This window comes from Canis lupus, chromosome 8, assembly GCF_011100685.1.
Source record: "Canis lupus familiaris isolate Mischka breed German Shepherd chromosome 8, alternate assembly UU_Cfam_GSD_1.0, whole genome shotgun sequence".
NCBI classification, from domain to species: Eukaryota; Metazoa; Chordata; class Mammalia; order Carnivora; family Canidae; genus Canis; species Canis lupus.
In genome coordinates this window covers 1873582-1892654 of record NC_049229.1, presented here as the reverse complement: position 1 = coordinate 1892654, position 19073 = coordinate 1873582, and the positions used below count along the sequence as shown (strand labels likewise).

Here is a 19073-nt window from a genome sequence, read left to right as displayed (position 1 = left end):
AATAGTTCTCTTATGCCTGCCTCTCTGATGTCTTGAGGAGACCGGGGCAGCAGTGTGGGTACTATGTCTACAGACGTGGTTTCTCCCTGACTTACCGGCTGGAGCCAACAATGGGGATCCTGTGATGGCACATACTCCATCCTGGGCTTTCACACCTAAGCTCTTGTATTAAGGTCTTGTCTTTCCTCCTGTCTTTTTCTGTAAGTAGTTTTGCTCTGAGAAACCTTTTGCTCAGATCTTGCCCTCGGGATGCTCAATGGCTCTCACAGGAGGCCAGGCACACCTGTCCTCAGTTTCCAGGATAGCTCTTGGTTGCTCCTGCCAAGAACTCGACACCTGGGGGCTGCCTGAGATCCCCCCCCCTCCCAAGCTCTAAAACCCTTAGTACCTTGGCGACTGGGTGGGTGATAAGAAATGTCTTTAGCAAACGTGGTTGTCGACTATTTTTATATGTAATGGGGGCCTGTTTTTCAAGAGAGATTTCAGAGATGTGACCCATCATGTGCTTCTAATGTGTCCTTTGGTTTTCAGCAATCCCACACCAGGCATTGTGATTAACAGACCCAATGGCTCGGACGTCTACCAGGGTGTCCTCAAGGATTATACCGGCGAGGTGAGGGGCGTGGGCATGGAGCCAAAGGCTTTGCTTTCATTCCAGCGATGATTCTCCCCTCATTCTTGCATTTCCAGGTTCTGAACCTCACTGGACTAATTGATTTCTGGTCAGTGCTTTGTGTTCCTGTTAAGATTTGTGCTTGAGGAGTAATTTCTGAGAGTTTTGTAAGAAAGCCAAGGGAAAAAAAACTGGAAAAGCAAGTTAGAAATAAGTGGTAGTCTACTGATCTTTAGATTCTGGTCGTCCCACACTTTAAGCCTGATCGTAGATTTCCTTCAGTAATACCTGATTTTCTTGAGGTCTTGCCGCTAACCTAATTAGAGACCTATGCTCTTTTCTGAAAATCAATTTTCTCAGCACCAATCCTGGCACAGAGCAGCCCTGGATTGATTTTGCTGAGAATGTTTTTCATTAATTGTTAATGCAAATCACTTCTGAATTGTATCCCCTGTTGATACAGGCTGAAGCAATTGACACATTTGTAAAAAGCACCATAGTGATGCTGTCTTGTGGTTTGCCATGGTCTCTTTCTCCTGATTTCAGAAGCATCGTTTACGAACTAATATTCCTGATAGTTAAAGAAGCATTTATCTGAAATTCAGCAGTTCTTTCAGTTTCTTTTAAATTCAAGTACACTTAAACTGAACACATCATACATGTGATGTAGATGATCCCATTTTCATGAAAATTCTTTAATATAGTGAAATAAGGAAACATCTGGACTCTTAGATGGTAGGTATAGAAAATTTGGTGATTCATTTGCTTCAATGTGGATGGAACTGGAGGGTATTATGCTGAATGAAATAAGTCAATGGGAGAAGGACAAACATTATATTGTCTCATTCATTTGGGGAATATAAATAATAGTGAAAGGGAATAGAAGGGAAGGGAGAAGAAATGTGTGGGAAATATCAGAAAGGGAGACAGAACATGAAGACTCCTAATTCTGGGAAACGAACTAGGGGTGGTGGAAGGGGAGGAGGGCGGGGGGTGGGGGTGACTGGGTGACGGGCACTGAGGGGGGCACTTGACGGGATGAGCACTGGGTGTTATTCTGTATGTTGGCAAGTTGAACACCAATAAAAAATAAATTTATTAAAAAAATTGGTGATTCCTCCCTCCTTATACTTTTCTATATATATATGTGTGTGTGTGTGTATATATATATACACACATATATATATATATATATTTTTTTTTTTTTTTAATGCTCAGGCATCGGTGTTATCTTTAACCTTGAAGGACCTCAAGTATCCTTGGGATTTGACTTTGTAGACAGCAAACTGGATGCATAAGGGAGGCCCAGTACTAATGGTTCTCCTCCCCCTGCTCTTCCTCTGAGATGCTTCACTCCTTCTCTGCTGTTAGTCCCTACCTACCAGCGTCTTGAGTTTCTACACGTGGACTTCGTAATGGTCAGGAAGGGATGGTAGGAGTTGCCATCAGCCAGCAGCAAGATGATATTTGACAGGAGGTCATGCACAGGCTCCAGAAACACTGGCCTTGTGTCAGGTCTTACTTCATTCCAGTCTTTGCTCTTAAACCTCGAGCCTTAAAGATGTGTGGTCTGCTACATCAGTAATCGCTCTGATTTGGAATGACAGCGACATCTGATTTTGACTTCCAATTCTTTGTAGGATGTCACCCCACAAAATTTCCTCGCCGTGTTGAGAGGTGACGAGGAAGCAGTGAAGGGCAAAGGCTCTGGAAAGGTCTTGAAGAGGTAACGTCTGTTTTATAGCTAGCACACTTTCCTGAGTGGTTCGGCACCCAGCATAGGTGACGTTCTTTACCTTGTCCTGACTTTAGACAGGCTGTGCAGAGCTGTGGCTTCTTCGGGGGAGCCCATCTCTGTACTGAATAAACTCTAGGAGCCGGGGTGGTTCATTATTATTATTAATGAAATGTTCCCTATTACTTATACCCATTGCTTTTTGTTGTCCATGGGTCTTAGTGCTGGTATGTTCCACAGCCAGCGGAATGCACCCGAGACGGGCCTGAAGCCCCGCAGCTGGTCACATTGGTCTGGGCTGCTGTTCTGTGCTGTGTTCGAGGTCGGCCCGTTGGGGAGAGGAGCATGTCCACATGCACAGCACTAGCCTTTGTACTGGCAAAACCAGCCCTGCTGCCTGCCACTGGCTGGGTGGGAGATGTTTAGCATCTCTTTATATAGCACTTTTAAGTGATATCGGGACTGTGGTCACATGCCTTCAGACCGCCTCAGGTCCTTAACAGGTGGTACTATTCCTCTCATGCTGGAGGGGAGGGGTAAGCACAAGTGAGTATATGGGCAGGTGGGCAGGGCACACCGTGGGCAGACGATGTGCAGGCGGAAGGGCCTGGAAGAGAGGATGTCTGAGCTGAAGGACTTTTTTTCTGTGTGTGTTCTGGCTTCATTCCTCATTTTGGGGAGACCTGGTAAGAGAGTGGCTGCTGGCGTGCATCCTGGTTACCAAGGGATGCCACTCTTTGAATCACACCTGGTCCATAAGATAAACTACCCAGCAGACGTCTCTGCCTTCCTGACTATAATTTATAACTGAAGCTCTAGAATGTGCCTTGGGGTTCATGGTCACCCTCAGAGGGGGCTGAGGGCAGAGGAGGGTAGCAGGCCCTGGGTTCCTCGTCGTGTCTGGTTGGGGGACCGTAGTTCTCAAGCCTCTTCTTACTTTTCGGTAAGAGCAACTTTTCAGAGAAGTGGGAATAGGAACTGGTCAAATCTGACTCTCCTTGTCTGTCACACTCTCTCGACAGTGGCCCCCGGGATCATGTGTTCATTTACTTCACTGATCATGGAGCTACTGGCATCCTGGTGTTTCCTAATGATGAAGTGAGTTTTTCTTAACATTGTGAGGACAGAGTAGGAGGCTGGCAAACACAACCTTGGTGTCAACGTTAAGACTGTAATGTGTGTTTCTAACGCCCTGCCTGGTCTGGTTTCTGTGTGTGGCCAGTGAGTGCAGGGGACACACTTAGCAGCCTGGAATCTGCAGAAGCATCTCTTCCAGCAGGAGTTCCCTGCATTTCTCTTCATATCCCAGCCTCAGTAAACCGTCTCCAGACTTGGGTACATGGCACTAGATGCAATAGTAGAACACGGTCTCTGAATGCTTCAGACAAAATAATGAATGAGAAAGCACATTCTCTTCCACTTTATAAATATGTATATACATACATACATACATACATACATACATTTAATTAATTAATTAATTTAAGATTTTATTTATTCATGAGAGACACAGAGAGAGGTAGAGACACAGGCAGAGGGAGAAAAGCAGGCTCCATGCAGGGAGCCCCATGTGGGACTTGATCCCAGGACTCGGGGATCACGCCGCCCTGGGCCAAAGGCAGATGCTCAACCACTGAGCCACTCAGGTGTCCCTCCCTTTTTCAATATTTAAATAAAACACGTGAGATGCCACGTGGGGATAATGCGGGTCACGATGTTTCTAAGGGCCAGAATTTACAGAGCATCGTTAGGGCTTTATCAGCAAGTTATCCAGCAAATGGTTTCTTTTGATCTTTTGGTCTGAATGTCAGTCTTCCTACTTTTCAGCTTCATGTGAAGGACCTGAATGACACCATCCATTACATGTACAAACACAAGATGTACCAAAAGGTAATGTCAACACTTGATGGCCTGGGGGTGATGCGGAGCCTGCCATCCCACGACTGCCCCCACTCCACACAGCTGTTTTCTGGAGAAAGTCCATGTGGTCAGTCTTGATCGGCAGTTCTCCAGGACTTACCTTTAGTGATTCTAGGGCTTTAGCTGTTAGATCAGAATTGTTAGAGTTCTTATTAAGACACGGTGTGAACCCCAGGTCTAGAGTTTGACTCAGAGCCTGGGGAGAGGCCTGAAAACTTGGCTTTGAGTTGATGCTTATACTAGTGGTCTAGGGGCTGCTTTGAAGACCCCTGTTTTTAGCGCTGACACCAGTTAGCTGTTGGTGAAGATACCACCATCTTACCTACACTTTGGCCTTTGCTCATCCCAGGAACAGCCTTTACAGAAACTGAATAGCCCAGGCACGTACATGACAGAAATGTTGGAAAGATGGCCTGCTGCACTGTCTCCCTGTATCGAATAGCGAAACAGTTTTCCTTAGAATGACCTGTGGGACTATTTGCCTGCATCATTTGAACTAATAGATCATTTAGTCTGTTAGTAATGAATAGCTCTGAGTCTTTCTGGCTTGCATGACGGCAGCTTCTGTAGCCTCCAGCAGCAGCCCCTGACAGCAGAGGTAGCTCCCAGAAGCAAGAGTAAAAGACTCTCAAAAGTGGGTGAAGAGAGGGGCAGAGCCAGAGCCACATGTGTGTGAGGTCACCTGTCTCGTCTGCCTCACAGATGGTGTTCTACATCGAAGCCTGTGAATCTGGGTCCATGATGAGGCACCTGCCCAGCAACATCAATGGTAGGCGGTGGGTCTGGCCTCTGAGCCCAGCGGGTGAGCAGGTTGCTCAGTGGCACAGTTGGTTATTCCACTCCGATTCTGTGACGTGAAGAACCAAGGGGTCTCTATGAGTAGGGAACTAGGGCAGCCTGGTGCACAGAAGTAGGGGTAAGGGCAGCTCTGGGCTCCGCCTTCACATATTAGTGGTCTGGGAGAAAAGACCAATGGGAGCTTTCTGGTCTTCTTCCAGGGACTAGTAAAGCTCCTGAAGTCCAGGGTCACATAGTCCTGAGACCAGCTCTGGTCCCTTGCAAGGCATTGCCAGCTGGCTGTGATCTTGAGCAGTTGACTGACTGACCCTCACTGACCCTCGGTTATTCCCCCCTGTAAAATGGGGATAAAGATGGTGCCTGTCTGCTGGGGGAGGTGCATTTGAGGTGTTGACATTTGCCCAGCACGATCCTGAGCCCATAGTAGCAAGATAGTAAATGCTGGCTATCGTGTATGTTTAGGCAAAGCGTTTTCCAGTAAACAGTGGATTTCTCTGGAAGTGAGATTAGGTTTCATTTCATGTCCTTTGAGTTTCCAGAGCTATTATAATCTTTCAGCATTGTTCTAAAATACCTCGGCGTCCTAGTAAGCATGCGAGCTTGCTTATTTATTTTCACAGAAAGTGTCTGTCAACCAGCTTCTCTTTCTCCTACATTTAATTGTAGACAGTGACTGTCACCGAATGAACAGGGCTGGGTACAGCTGCCAGCTTTGAGCGCACTGGGAAGGAGGGAAGGACCCACAGGAGGGGGCAGAGGGTTACAGCACGACGTCTTGAATCCCTCCTAGTTTATGCGACCACAGCAGCCAACCCCAGTGAGTCATCCTACGCCTGTTACTATGACGAGAAGAGGTCCACATTCCTGGGGGACTGGTATAGCGTCAACTGGATGGAGGACTCGGACGTGGTGAGCCCCTGGGAATCTGGCTGTTCCACTGAGGCGTGGTCATTGGCTCTGATCATCAGAGAACTTTCATGTTTCCATCTTTGCAGGAGGATTTGACGAAGGAGACCCTCCACAGGCAGTACCAGCTGGTGAAGTCCCACACCAACACCAGCCACGTCATGCAGTACGGAAACAAGGTGAGAAGGGCAGCCTCACACTGCTGCCACTGATGTAGAGCCTCGGCCTGGCTCCCCCGGAACATGCCTCTCTTGGGGGAGAAGGGTGAGGACCCAGGAGAGAGATGGCTGAGGTGTGGATGGCTTTGCCCCTTGCTGCCAGCTGCATCCGGGGCACCGGGCCTGGACTCTGGGATCAGACTCTGTCAGGTTCACTCTTGAAAAGCTGTGAGATTTGGGGTGGACTGCTTCCCCGAATCTCCATGTCCTCCTCGGTCAGAGATGTAGAGTTCAATCAAAGAAGACCACACACCAGAAACACTAAGCAGGCTTGGCACGTGGGAAGAGGTCACAGCCTTGAAAGCTTCTGTGAGTTTCGGGGCAGTGCCTCAGAGGACCCCAGCCCTGCATGTGGCAGCTTGTTACCTTTACTGTCAGACCAGAATGTAGGGACTTCCACAGCCCCAGCCCCAGCTGTGTTGAGAAGGGACCTACAGTGGTTAAATGGATGAGTTTATCAGGGCTGTGTGGACAGAGGTCACAGCAGGTGGCTGCTGTGCTGCCAGCTGGAGCTGACCCCTGCCATGTGCAGGGGGGTGTTTGTGACCGAACAGTGTTCCCCAGGCGGCCTGCACTAGCTTATCTTGCCCCAGCAGTCATGTGTTCCTTCAATGCCAGCACTGTCCTTGTAGGAGACGCTGTGAGCTGGTCAGTGCCGCTGCCTTCAGCTCCTCGCTGGCACCATGTAGACCTGAGCCTGGGTAGGAGATATGCCCTCAGGGTGCCCCAGGCCTTCTCGGGCCTCATGAGTAGTGGTGGTGGAGCAGGGAGGGGAGATGGCAAGGGAAGGTGACCTGCTGGAGGCAGGATCAGAGGTGGCACTGCCCTGGCTGTGGGATTGAAGCATGAGAGGCTTCCTGCTGGCATTTGACTTCTTCTGCACAGGCTGTGCCTGGTCTTGGTTGAAGACATAGGATGGACCTTTCCAAACACGATGTGTTGATAGATGTTTGTGTGTATTTTATTGTTTGTCTTAGAACTTTTTAGATTATTATTGCTTGGTTTAGGAAAAGGATTCCTTGTCACACTTCTTCCCTCTGATGGGGGGTCTAGTCTGGAGCCTGGCTGACATGCCTGTTTGGCCCTGACGGTCCGCCGTCCCTCTCAGTGGACCCACATGTCATCCAGTTCTAAGCTGGGCTTTGTGCCTTCCTGATCCTGAATCCAGGGTTGGCCAGGGGATTACGGACTGTGGGGTTGAGCAGGAGGGGGGGCTGGCACAGGCTGTGGGGTTGGGTGGAGGGGTGGCGTGGGCTGTGGGGTTGGCTGGGGGTGGTGGTGCATGGGCTGTGGGGTTGGGCGGGGGGGTGGCGCGCGGCTGTGGGGTTGGCTGGGGAGGGGGTGGTGCTTGGATAGGGCAGCAGAACCCAGAGTCTTTCCTGGCTGAAAACCTGAGTCCTGGCTCAGGTCCCCGTGGAGCTGTGATGGCCTTTCCTTTGTGACACAGTGAGTGGTTCTCCCATAGAGGATTTCAGGCATCTCGAAGTTCATTGTTAGGGGACCTCAGGTGCTCACATGTGTCTTCTGTCCCCGTGTTGAGGGCCAAGTGTGTGTTCACAGGCTGTGACTGGGGCCCTTCTGTGGTCCTGAGGCCATGGGCTTGAGCGGGGAGCCTCCCCGAGCGGCCAGAGCCAGGACCAAATGGGTTGTCTGCTTCTCCCACTCACCTGGCTGTCCCCTCTCTCCTCAGTCTATCTCTGCCATGAAAGTGATGCAGTTCCAGGGGATGAAGCACAAGGCCAGCGCCCCTATCTCCCTGCCTCCTGTCCAGCACCTTGACCTCACCCCGAGCCCTGAGGTGCCCCTCACCATCATGAAAAGGAAGCTGATGAGCACCAATGATCTGCAGGAGTCCAGGACTCTCGTGGAGCAGATCCACAGGCACCTGGATGTAAGTCGTGCTTGAAGGAACCATTTCCAGTCGCTGCTCCTAGCCTCAGCAGGCAGCACAAGGGACCTGGGTGTCTGCATCCTGATGTTTGGCCAGTGGGACGTGAAGCTGGGCCACAGCAGGGCCCACCCCCTCCGGCCACATAGGAGGCAGTGGGAAGGCGTGTGGCCCTTGTGTGTGTTAACAGGGAGGTGAGTGAGCAGGGCCGAGCTGTCCTTATCCTGACCTTGGTCCCTGGGCAGCAGCAGCACAGATGGGATGTGGGCGTTTCCTTGTTTTTATTCCTAGTTGCTCAGGAAACATTCTGCATGTGTGTTGCCACTTGGTGAGTTATTAGCCAATCATGGTTTTAAAAAAATGCAATGCAGCCTACGTTTCTAACCCCTTAGGAAATCATAGAGCCTAAAATTCTTCCTGAGCCTAAAATTCGTGTGAGCGATCTTTTACCCTTTTACCACTGCTGATTGTTTGCAGCAGCTCATCTGATTCTTTGAAACCTGCAGAATTGGCGATTGAAGCTGCAGCCATGTGTCTAGAAGCACCAGCTGGCACGCGGGCCCCGGGAGGCCGGGTAGAGGCTGTGTCATCCTGGCAGTGTCCGCCATGTGCCGTGCAGCCCGCGTTTCCAAGACAGAGACCACGGCTGTGGTCTGGCTCCCATTCCTGTGTCTGATAATCCCAACAGGGCCCCGCAGGGGCGTAGTAACCAGAGTGCAGCACAGGGTGACAAGGAGGTCCTGGTCTGGGTTGGTCTGGGACCTCCCTCCATTCCTACTGGAGCCTGGACTCCAAAGTGCTGTGTTGACATGCGGTGATTGTGGTATCTGCTGCGTTAGAAATGAACGCTGAAGTTTTAAAAATATATTGACCTGTTAGAAAAGTATTCGACCTATTTTGTGGTAAAGTATGTTTTTTATTCAGCATGTGGGAAGGACGTGCCACCACCCTCTGTGCCCCATGTCTGTCAGGTGGTTTCTGGAACAGGCGGCCCCATTCACGGGACAGTTGCTTGGCCACAGTTTGTACACCTGCTGCGCTCCTCAGGGTGGGCCTTGCCTGCACCTCAGGTGTTTGGAGGCAAAAGTGTCCATCTGTCAGAGACCCCAAGAGCACAGGGTCGTGCGAGGCTTTCTGGCTGTCACGTCTCCCCTGCACATGGCTCCCCCCACAGGATGCCGTTGTTGGCGTCTGATTGTTTTAAAGATTCATTTATTTAGTTGAGAGAGAGCAAGTGAGAGAGTAAGAGAGGGAGAGAGCGTGAACAGCAGGAGGGGCTGAGGGAGAGGGAGGGCAGGCACCTGCCGGGCAGGGCGCCAACGCAGGACTTGACCCCAGGACCCAGATCACGTCCTGAGCTGGAGGCCGGTGAAGCCCCCCAGCGCCTTGTGGGCGTTGCTGGGCCAGGAGCCATGTGAGGAGAGCGATCTGTACACAGGCCCCTGGGCGATCACAGCTCCAAGGGGCCACCCTGAGTCAGGCTGTGTTGTCCTCACAGGCAAGGCACGTCATTGACACAGCTGTGCGCAAGATGGTCTCCTTGATGGCGAGCTCCGACGCGGAGGCCAAGTGGCTGCTGTCCGACAGGGCCGAGCTTAGGGCCTATGACTGTTTCCAGGCGGCCGTGACCCACTTCCGCACACACTGCTTCAACTGGCACTCCGTCATGGTGAGATCCCCACTGCGAGGTGCCTGTCCCCTGAGGTCACAGGAGGCCTGCTGCCTCATAGAGGGTCCCATCCAGGCTCAGGAACCAGAGGCGCCGCCTGGGGCCTCCGACGGGCATGGGGGTGGGGAGGGGTGGGGGTAGGACGGCCTGGTTGCTGACTGCAGGAGCCGGCCCCAGGCATGCACGCTGCCAGGTGGGTGAGCATGTGTCTGTCATGACTCAAGTGACTGGGGGTGCTGCTTCCCCACAAGCGCCTGCCGGGTCCCTGCATGCCCCACGCCCCAGCGGCCATCGAGACTCTGTCTCTTGGGCCCCCAACCTATCCCCACACTTACTGTCAGAGGATGGGAACGTGGTTCCGTCCCCGCAGACCCCACAAGGTCGGGCAGTAGGCGCCTTGGTCAGGCTGTGCGGCTGGACCCTTGTGGGGACACGGTTGGTAGGGCAGCCGCGAGCCTGTCCTGCCCCAGCCTGTCCTCATAAACTGTCTCCCAGGGGCGTGGCCATGCTCCCCTTGCAGTCTGTGGGGCTCCTGCCTCCTGCAAAGCCAGAAATGCTTCCTCTCCAGCGTTTCCCAGAAGGTGTGCCGACTTCTCCTTCTCAACTGTGCTCCCCATGCAGGGTCACTGGCCTCGGACGGCCGCTTGGATCTAGATTCAAATCCGTTAGACTAATTCAAATGAAATAAGATGAAAGCTTTGTGTCTTGGCTGCAGTAGCCACATCTCCAGTGTGCGCTACTCCCTTGCGGCTACAGCCTCTGCGTGGGAAGAATTGTCTAGAATGTTTCCATTGTGGCAGAGGCACGGTCGGGCCGTGATGTGTGTACTCGGTTGTGATGTCCCCAAAGACAGGGAGCTGGGAGCTCGGGATGATGCACTCTGTTACCCAGAGGCTCTCAGTTTTATTTTTTTCTTTTCTTTAACTTTGTCAGGCAGGTATTTTTCTCACTTGTTTAATTGAAACTCTCCCCCTCGTTTAATAAATGCTTTGTTTTCGGGGGTTGATGTTTTGCGTCTGGAACCACTTGGAGTGGATCTGTTCCTTCCTCCTGAGTGTTTCCAGACTCCCTGGGAGGTTTATCCAGATAAACCATCCTTCCTGGTCCTTGCAGTCTTCACCTGCTGCGAGCTGGAGCCGCATCCGCCGGTCCCGTCCTCAGTGCAGGCCCCCCCAGAAGGAGGTTCCTGGAACTGGAGGCCAGGCGGGCGGGGGCCCAACTCCAACCCCGCCATGGGCCCCAGCCCACAAATCTCAGTGCATGACCGAGTTGGGGGAGGGGGTCCAGGACTATGGGTCAGGAGGCGTTAGGTCTGGGAGTGTGGTGGTGGTGGGGTTCCCCATGAGGAGCTGGGTGCAGCGACACGACGACGGGCGTCTGACCACGTCCCTGGGGGCTTGTTTCCCTGCAGTACGAGTATGCGCTCAGGCAGCTACACGTGCTCGCCAACCTCTGTGAGAGGCCTTTCCCGATCGACAGGTAGGTCACGGGCCTCCCCCCGCCCCCCCAGCAGTGGGAGGGTCGGCCCTGCGAGGCGGGGAGCTGTCTTCTCTGCCTACCACATGGGAGGGTGTCAGATCCCCACCCCGGGTGCTCACCATTGACGGCTGCGTCCCGAGGATGGCCTGCTCCAGGCTGTGTGAGGTTGGCGTGGGGTTGCCACCCCTGACACGGCTCACCCGCTCTGCCTTCCTGACTCCTGCAGAATCAAGCTGTCCATGGACAAGGTGTGCCTCCGCTACTACTGACACGTTGGCCTCTGGATCGCCTCTGCGCGGACCCACACCCGGGAGGGGCCTTGGGGCTCCTGGGTGCAGGCTCCCTCCCCCACCTCCCTCAGGTCCCATGTGCCTTGGGGCCTGCCTGCCTCTGAGTGTGCTTCCAGTCTTGAGGTGTAGGGGGGCATCAGGCTCTCGCTGCCACCACGGTCTCTGTCCCAAGGGGTTGGAGGCCGGGCCTGCGCATCCTCGGAATGATTTTACCCAAGATGGATGCACAGCCCCCGATGAAAAATGATCTTTAGAAAATGCTAGGATCTTTGATTGTTTTTATATCTTTATTTATCAATAACGGGTAAGGCTTACGAAAATAAAGATTCATGACTGAGCCTGAGTAGTAATTCCAGGCCCCTGACTTTGCAGCTGGTGCTGCCCTCTCCCCCCCAGTCCTGCGCCCTAGACGCGTCAGCCTCCTGTGCCCTGTGACCAGCTGCCCTTGTGCCCCCAGCGCCTTTCCCTCCAGTGAGAGATCCCAGGGGAATCTGGGTGCCACTTCCCCTTGAGCCCCTTCAGCCCCATCCCGAGTGTCTGCAGAAAGTTCCTCCCTGGCTGGCAGGGCTGCGCTAGGGCGTCTCACAGCTCAGCTGCGTCAGGGTCTGAGCTCACTGGATGGGGGGGTGGGGGGTGCATGCGCTTCTGGAGGCAGAGGCTGCCTGGCTGTTCCCTGGGCCCAGCGCCCCCCCTCCACATGGATGAACTCAGCAGGGACTTCCCTGAGGACGTGTCTGTGACCTGAGCGCACCCCTGTAGGGGGCGGCCTAGAGCAGCAAACAGGAACGGATTGCCACCCAGCCAAGTCACCTGTCGCCAAGGACCACGCACCCTCGGTTCCACCTCCAGCTGATGTCCAGGATGGGCAGGTCCACGGACACAGAAAGTGGACAAGAGGTGCCAGGCAGTGGGCAGAGTGGGAAGGGGGGGAAGGGGCTGTTGCTGTTGGGGACGTGGGTCTTTTGGGAAGATTGAGAATGTCCTAGAACGGGTTGTGGCAATGCACACACGACTCTGATTATACAGAATGCCTCCGGATTGTATGTGTACATGGGATTGTGTGGTTCGCTCGTGACATTTCAGTGATGCTATTTCTCAGAATAAGACACAGAGCCAGGTGCTGTTGAGGTAGGAGCTGGAGAGAGAGCAAGTGGCACCACCTGGACGCCAACACCTGGGTGCCAACAACCACCTGTTATATAGCAGCCATCGAAGCCTTAGGGGCTTGGGGTTACGGACCAGAAGCCAGGACACCGGCCACCGGGGTCATGTCTGTGGCAGATTCCAGGTGCTTCTTTTTTTTCTGATGGGTCCACGGTTGTCCTTTCCCTGTGATCAGATGACCTCAGAGGTCCAGAGATCTGGGGGTGTGCTAGGGCTTCAGCTAACAAGAGGGAGCACACGGTGTCATCACGAACACTCAGTGACAGGCCCCCAAGGACTGCCTGAGGCCCAAAGGACAACACCAAAAGGAAGAATTTTTAAAGGGAGTGTTTTAGAAGGACTCACGATGCAGGCGGTGAAAAGCTCTATTCATCCTCTTAGGAATGGGGTCTTGCGTCTCTTGTTTGTCCTCTCTGTAGAGCAAGGTACTTATCTAATAAATACAGAAGCTTGAATATTCGTGGTTCCAAAGGTGAAGAGCAGCCATGTTTTATTCCTCAATAAACAACAATTTCCTAGTCACAGCACCTCGGCCCGCTTTGTCCTTCTGGGGCTCCACAGGCTCTTGTCCCTCGTACTAAATCCTTCCTGTTTGATTTCTCTGTTTTAAAGATTTATTTATTCATGAGAGACAGAGGCAGAGACACAGGCAGAGGGAGAAGCAGGCTCCTCACAGGGAACCCGATGCGGGACTGGATCCCAGGACCCTGGGCTCACAACCTGAGCCGGAGGCAGCGGCTTGACCGCTGAGCCACCCAGATGCCCCTTCTGTTTGATTTCTAATTGGGTTGATCTTCCCATGTGTATCATGACTAGGAACAGCTTTTCCTCTTTGGTGATTCTATCCAAAGTGTACAGACACGTCTTGGCACCAAGTCACACGGCACAAAAATACTCAGAGCAAAACGTAGCCGTCCCTTCAACTCCCCATAAATCCCAAATATCATTTATTCATCAAAACCCCCATCTGTGTATCAACACCTGTGTGCAACATACCTTCTCATCAGAAAACCAGAATACCAGGCAAAACTAATACATTGCTTAGTGAAGTTTAAGGTGAACATCCTTGTAACTCTCACCATTATCAAGAAAGAGAAGTCAGGTCAAGGTTCTCACAGAAACAGAGCCCGTCATGTGTACATGTGTGTGAGGACAGATTCGTCTTAGAGTCAACTCACGTGACTGGAGGCTCAGTTAAGTCCAAAGTCTGTAGACTGGAGACCAAGGGGGTGGTTACAGTTCACGTCCAAGAGCTGTCTGCCAGTGGAATCCTTGCTCGGGGAGGTCACACTGCTCTATGGGGCCTTCAACAGACTGCATGGACCCCCCACACACTGCAGGGGGCGATCTGCTTTACTCAACGTCCCACCAGTTTCCACGTGAATTCCAGCCGAAGAACACCCCAACAACACCCAGAGCAACATGCGGCCAGACCCCGGCGCCATGGCTCAGGGCTCGCTGACACCTACAGCGAACCATAGCAGCCCCCAGAAACCTCTCCCGCTCCAGCCCGTCACAGCCTGCCCCTGCCCCCACACCCACTTCCCCGGTGTCTCTGGCTTTGTCGCATGTGCTTCCCTAGACACCCGGTCACTCTTGCCCACTTAACAGAAACGGTAATGCCTTTCACATGAGAACATGCCCCACATCCCTCAGCAGCAGGGAAATTCAGAGCCACAGTGAGACCCCACCTCATTCCTACAATGGCTACAACCCACAAGACAGGAAACCACAAATGTTGGAGAGGATGTGGAGAAAGGGGAACCCTCCTGCACTGGGGGTGGGAATGTGAGCTGGTGCAGCCACTCTGGAAAACTGTGTGGAGGTTCCTCAAAGAGTGAAAAATAGACCTGCCCTACGACCCAGCAATTGCACTGCTGGGGATTTACCCCAAAGATAGAGATGCAATGAAACGCCGGGACACCTGCACCCCGATGTTTCTAGCAGCAATGTCCACAATAGCCACACTGTGGAAGGAGCCTTGTGGAAGGAGCACTGTGTCTGTCCATCGACAGTTGAATGGATACGATGTGGTCTATATATACAGTGGAATATTAGCCATCAGAAAGGATGAAGTTTGGAATGATGTGGGTGAAACAAGAGGGCGATGTCAGAGAAAGATGATTACATGATTTCACTCATGTGGAATTTAAGAAAACAGGAACCAAGGGGCAGGGAGGGGGAAGTAAGATGAAATCAGGGAGGGAGGCAAACCATAAGAGACGCTGAACTCTAGGAAACACTGGGGGTCGCCGGAGGGGCTGGGTTGGGGCCAGGTCACAGATGGCAGGCACTGAGGAGGGCACGTGTGGGTTGAGCATGGGGGGGTTAACCGCTAATGAATCCCCGAGCTCTACCTCTGAGGGTCACAGTGCCCTCTGATCGCGCTTGGTGCTCAAGGCCTGTATCATTAATTCGAGGGATTGCCAACGGGGGGAACTCTCCCCTGGTCACCGGGGAAGGCTTCGGTCAACCCCTGCCCCCTCCCTAGGCCCCTCCAGTTCTGTTCCACGTGTGGGTGCAGACCTTCCAGCCTCCTTGAGCTGCCATGTGGGCTCTTCAGGGCCTGGCCCATTACCCCCTGCTGCTTGGGCCACCTTGAGACGACCGACCGACCGGTGGCCCTGCGTGTGGCCCCTTCCTCGTGGCTGTTCTCACCACCTGCAGCCCCCTCATCAAGGGTGGCCTGCAGCCTTACCTCCCCCCCCACCCCCCAAGCTAACAGGGCTGCTCAGGTGCTGGTGAAGACCTGGGATCCCTGGGCGCATGACATGGGCTGCGGTGTCACTGAGAGGCCTCCAGCTCAGGCAGATCTGGATTTTTTCAGAAAGGCTGCCAGGAACCCGCCCCCTGCCCTGGAGGGAGGTGCCCTCTCCCCGGGAGGGCGGGAAGAACACCTGGCGAGGCCCCCCTGATCTGTTGAGGAGGAGCCTCCGGGCCCTTCAGGGGCCCTGTGCGCGGATGCGGGCCAGGCCCACCCTGTCGCTCTCGTGGGCCTGCCCCTCGGCTCTCGCCTGCTCCTTCCCCTTCAAGCCCCGGCTCGCACACGCCCACCTCCGGGGCGCCATCCACCGGCTAGAGCCCCGGAGCAGCCCGCGCCTACTGCCGCCACTGCGCCAGTCACCAAGGCTGAAAACAGGCGGGTGGCCCAGGGCCCCCCAGGTCTGACTTCCCCTGCACACCCTGGGGACCCTGTGCTGCCTCCACACCATTGGACCAGGTGCCCCTTCAACTGGGGGTAACCTGGCCCCCACCAGGAGCAGCTGCCTGGAGCGGGGCCTCAATGGGATTTCTGCCCCCTGGTCCCGAGGTGGTGCGGTGGGCGACCTCCCCGCCTGTGTGCACTTCCCTAACGGTTTACCTTCTCACGGCCTGAGGCTCCCCTACCAGGGCCTGCCGGCCTGGTTCCTGCACTGGGGCCGGAAACCACCTTTAGGAGCTGGGACAGGGAGGGGCAAGGGGAGGGGGCGTGGGGCCTGCCGGAGACCCTGTCTCCCTGCGTGTGTGGCCGTCCAGACACGGCCTCTGCCTACCCCCCAGATGGCTGCTGGGCCGGTGAGTGGGGCCTGGGGGGCGTCTCTGCTGCCCCCAATGTCCCCCCCACCTATCCTTCCTCCTCAGGCCTCTGCTCTCTGCTTGCTGCCCCCCAGGCCTGTCCCTGGTCCCCCAGCAGGAACCTGCTCATAGCTGCGGCAAAGTGGACTGAGGCCACGTGAAGGCGTCACGGGCTGGGCATCGTTGGGCCAGTTTGAGACTTTTCCCTTGATGGGCAGGACTTCACACGCAGCTGTCGCTGGTCGGCCCTGGGGCTGCAGGAGCAAGCCCCGGGTGGGACCCAGTGTCAGCCTGGCTGGCCCAGCCGCAGCCTCAGGGGGCAACCTGCCAAGGGGAGGGGACGCACACTGGGGAGGGGACACCGAGGCCTCCGTCACACATGACAGCCTCTGTCCTATCACTCCTAGACACGTGCGCACACACACTCAGCACTGGACTCCCGACCCCTTGCTCAGGTCTGCGGAGACGTGGGGCTGGTTCAGCCAAGTCTGACCCCCTCTCACCCCCCCACCCCCACCCCCATCTGCCAGGTCAGCCCCATGGTGTTGCCATGACCGGTGCTTGCCGTGACCAGCCGCCTCAGGCAACCTCGCCCAGGGCAGAGCCTCATGGGCCAGCTTAGCAAGCCTGGCATCTCTGTCAGGTCACAGGTCACGTGAGAGGTCGTGTGCAGCAGGAAAAACAGCCTTGGATTTAGGGTAGGTCAGCCCTGAATTCAAACCCCACTTTGGCCTCTAAGGGGCATGTGCCCTTGGGTGAGTCACCCCCTGTGATGTGCTGAACGCGTCCCCCAAATGAAGCCCTGATCCCTAGCATTTCAGAACGTGATGGCACATGGAGACGGGCATTAAAGAGGGGGTTAGGGTGACCCGAGGGCAGACCGGTGGGCTCTGCTCTAGTGGGCCGGGCATCTGGGTAGGCGGAGACTTGGGGTGCTCGGGCAGAGGAGCAAGGCCAGGGGAGGCAGCCCCACAGGCTGGGTGGGAGGAGAGCGACCCCGCAGACATCCAGCCTCCAGAATGTGCGGAAACCAACGTTCTCTTTAAGTGCGGGGCTGTGGTGGGTCCTCGCCCGCTCCAAGCCGCCGTGCCTTCCTTGCCCACTAAAGGAAATGATGCAGGGGACCCGCTAACAGGTCGCAGCCCTGGCAGCTGCTGGCTGAATAAGCTGCTTGATGCCCAGGGGTTTACTTCAGGGCATGCAGCGTGGTGCTTCGCCTTCACATTGAGGCTCCATTTGAACCCTGTTCTGTTCTCTCCGCTTCCCTAGAGCAGTGCTGACCTGTAACAGGCACTCAACAAACACGTATTTTAAGTCAACGCAGAGGATGCAGTCATGAATAGTCTGGAGGATGGAGCCGAAGTATCGAGAGACAACTGCAGTTCGATGTCTCTTGTGAGGGGATGAGCCCAGGGGCTGTGGGAAAGTGTGCAAGCACTACCTGGCCAGCCGAGGAAGTCAGAGATGAACTTTGAAGGACAAATAGGAGTTTGACCAAACAGTGGCTACAGGGAATGGTATTCCCGGGATAAGTAGTGGAAGCATAGATGTGTGGGATCCTGAGGTGGTTGTGTGTGTGTGGGGGGGGGTGTTAGGATCATGAGGTGGTGCAGGGGGTGTGGGATCCTGAGGCGGGAGGTTGGGATCCTGAGGTGGTGGTGGGGTGGGATCATGAGGTGGGGGTGCTGTGGGAGCCGCAAATGGTGGGGAGGCTGCCAACAGCCGGCCGAGGTGCAGACTGGACAGGCCGCACCGGCGCCAACTGTGCAAGGACAGGCCTCGGGTGCGCAGGGAGGGTGGCCTCGGACCCCACCTGGGAGGGAGCTGGGCAGGAAAGGGAGTGAAAGATGCCATTTTTACGAGGGCGTTTATTAGGTTCTCCCCCAGCCCACCCTGGGGCGTGCCCGCCGGGCTTAGGGCTCCAAGCCCGTTCCCCGCAGGCTGAAGCTGGGCTTGCCCAGGAGACGCCGGGCTGGCTGTGCTCGGCCCTCCCGGTGCCTGCGATGCTCGGGACCTGCGGGGCCAGGCCGCCCGGCTCAGGGTGGGGGCTTGTGTCCCGCACACACCGCAGAGCTGCTCCCGAGGCCCCGGGGTGTGCACCCCCCCCCCCCCCCCGCTCCATCCCGCGGGCCCGCGCAGCTGAGCCGGCAGAGGCTGCTCGGGAGGAGGTCCTGGGGGCCCCGGGGAGGAGGGCCGTCGGGCGGCGGCTGGCGGGGCGGTCCCGGCTCTCTCCGAGCCTCAGTTTCCCTCTCCGCCTGGCGAGGCACGGGGCCGTGGGTCACAGGAAGTTGGGCTCGCGCACCACGAGGCACGGCGGCCCCCCCGCGGCCCCGCCGCCGTCCAGGGGCCGGTACACGAAGTGGAAGTCGCGCTTGGGCTCGCTGCGCAGCAGGTAGCCCTTGATGCGGTGCGGCAGCGCCTCGTCCGCCAGCAGGAAGCAGCGGCCGTCCACGAGCACGAAGAGCCGGTGGTCCTGGGGCCGCGGCACCTCGAACTTCTCGGCGCACTGCGCGCACAGCGCCTCGGCCGGCGTGTCTGCCCGCGACGCCAGCGTCCGCGCCTGCCGCTCGGGCTCCAGGTACGACACGCAGATGAAGTCCTGGGGGCAGGGGCCGGGCGGCCGCGGGGTCAGCCGCCGTCCCCCGGGCCCCGCCCCGCCCTAGGGCGCCTGCGCCTCGGGAGGGCCTGGGCCTCGGGGGCGACCGCGCGCCCCCTGGTGGCCGCCGCGGCCCCCCCCCCCGCCCCGCCCCGCCCCGCCCGCTCCCCCCGCTCTCCCCGGGCCCCGCCCCGCCCCGCCCCGCCCCGCCCCGCCCGCTCCCCCCGCTCTCTCCGGGCCCC

General features: G+C 55.7%; 2 protein-coding genes across 4 annotated transcripts in view; one reads left to right on the top strand and one right to left on the bottom strand.

Moving 5' to 3' along the window:
* Window positions 1-13204, top strand: part of LGMN (legumain) — a 32763-nt gene extending 19559 nt beyond the window's left edge. For both annotated transcript variants that reach the window (XM_038544125.1, XM_038544126.1), the window contains exons 4-14: window positions 532-613; window positions 2254-2339; window positions 3371-3446; window positions 4176-4238; window positions 4971-5037; window positions 5857-5975; window positions 6062-6151; window positions 7881-8081; window positions 9577-9747; window positions 11159-11226; window positions 11453-13204. In XM_038544125.1, the coding sequence (XP_038400053.1) occupies window positions 532-613; window positions 2254-2339; window positions 3371-3446; window positions 4176-4238; window positions 4971-5037; window positions 5857-5975; window positions 6062-6151; window positions 7881-8081; window positions 9577-9747; window positions 11159-11226; window positions 11453-11495 (1066 nt within the window). In that variant the 3' untranslated portion in view covers window positions 11496-13204. The remainder of the gene's footprint in view (window positions 1-531; window positions 614-2253; window positions 2340-3370; window positions 3447-4175; window positions 4239-4970; window positions 5038-5856; window positions 5976-6061; window positions 6152-7880; window positions 8082-9576; window positions 9748-11158; window positions 11227-11452) is intronic.
* Window positions 13205-18083: 4879 nt separating this feature from the next.
* RIN3 (Ras and Rab interactor 3) overlaps window positions 18084-19073 on the bottom strand; it is a 104175-nt gene continuing 103185 nt past the window's right edge. For both annotated transcript variants that reach the window (XM_038544123.1, XM_038544124.1), the window contains one exon: window positions 18084-18834. In XM_038544123.1, coding sequence (XP_038400051.1) covers window positions 18514-18834 — 321 coding nt within the window. In that variant the 3' untranslated portion in view covers window positions 18084-18513. The remainder of the gene's footprint in view (window positions 18835-19073) is intronic.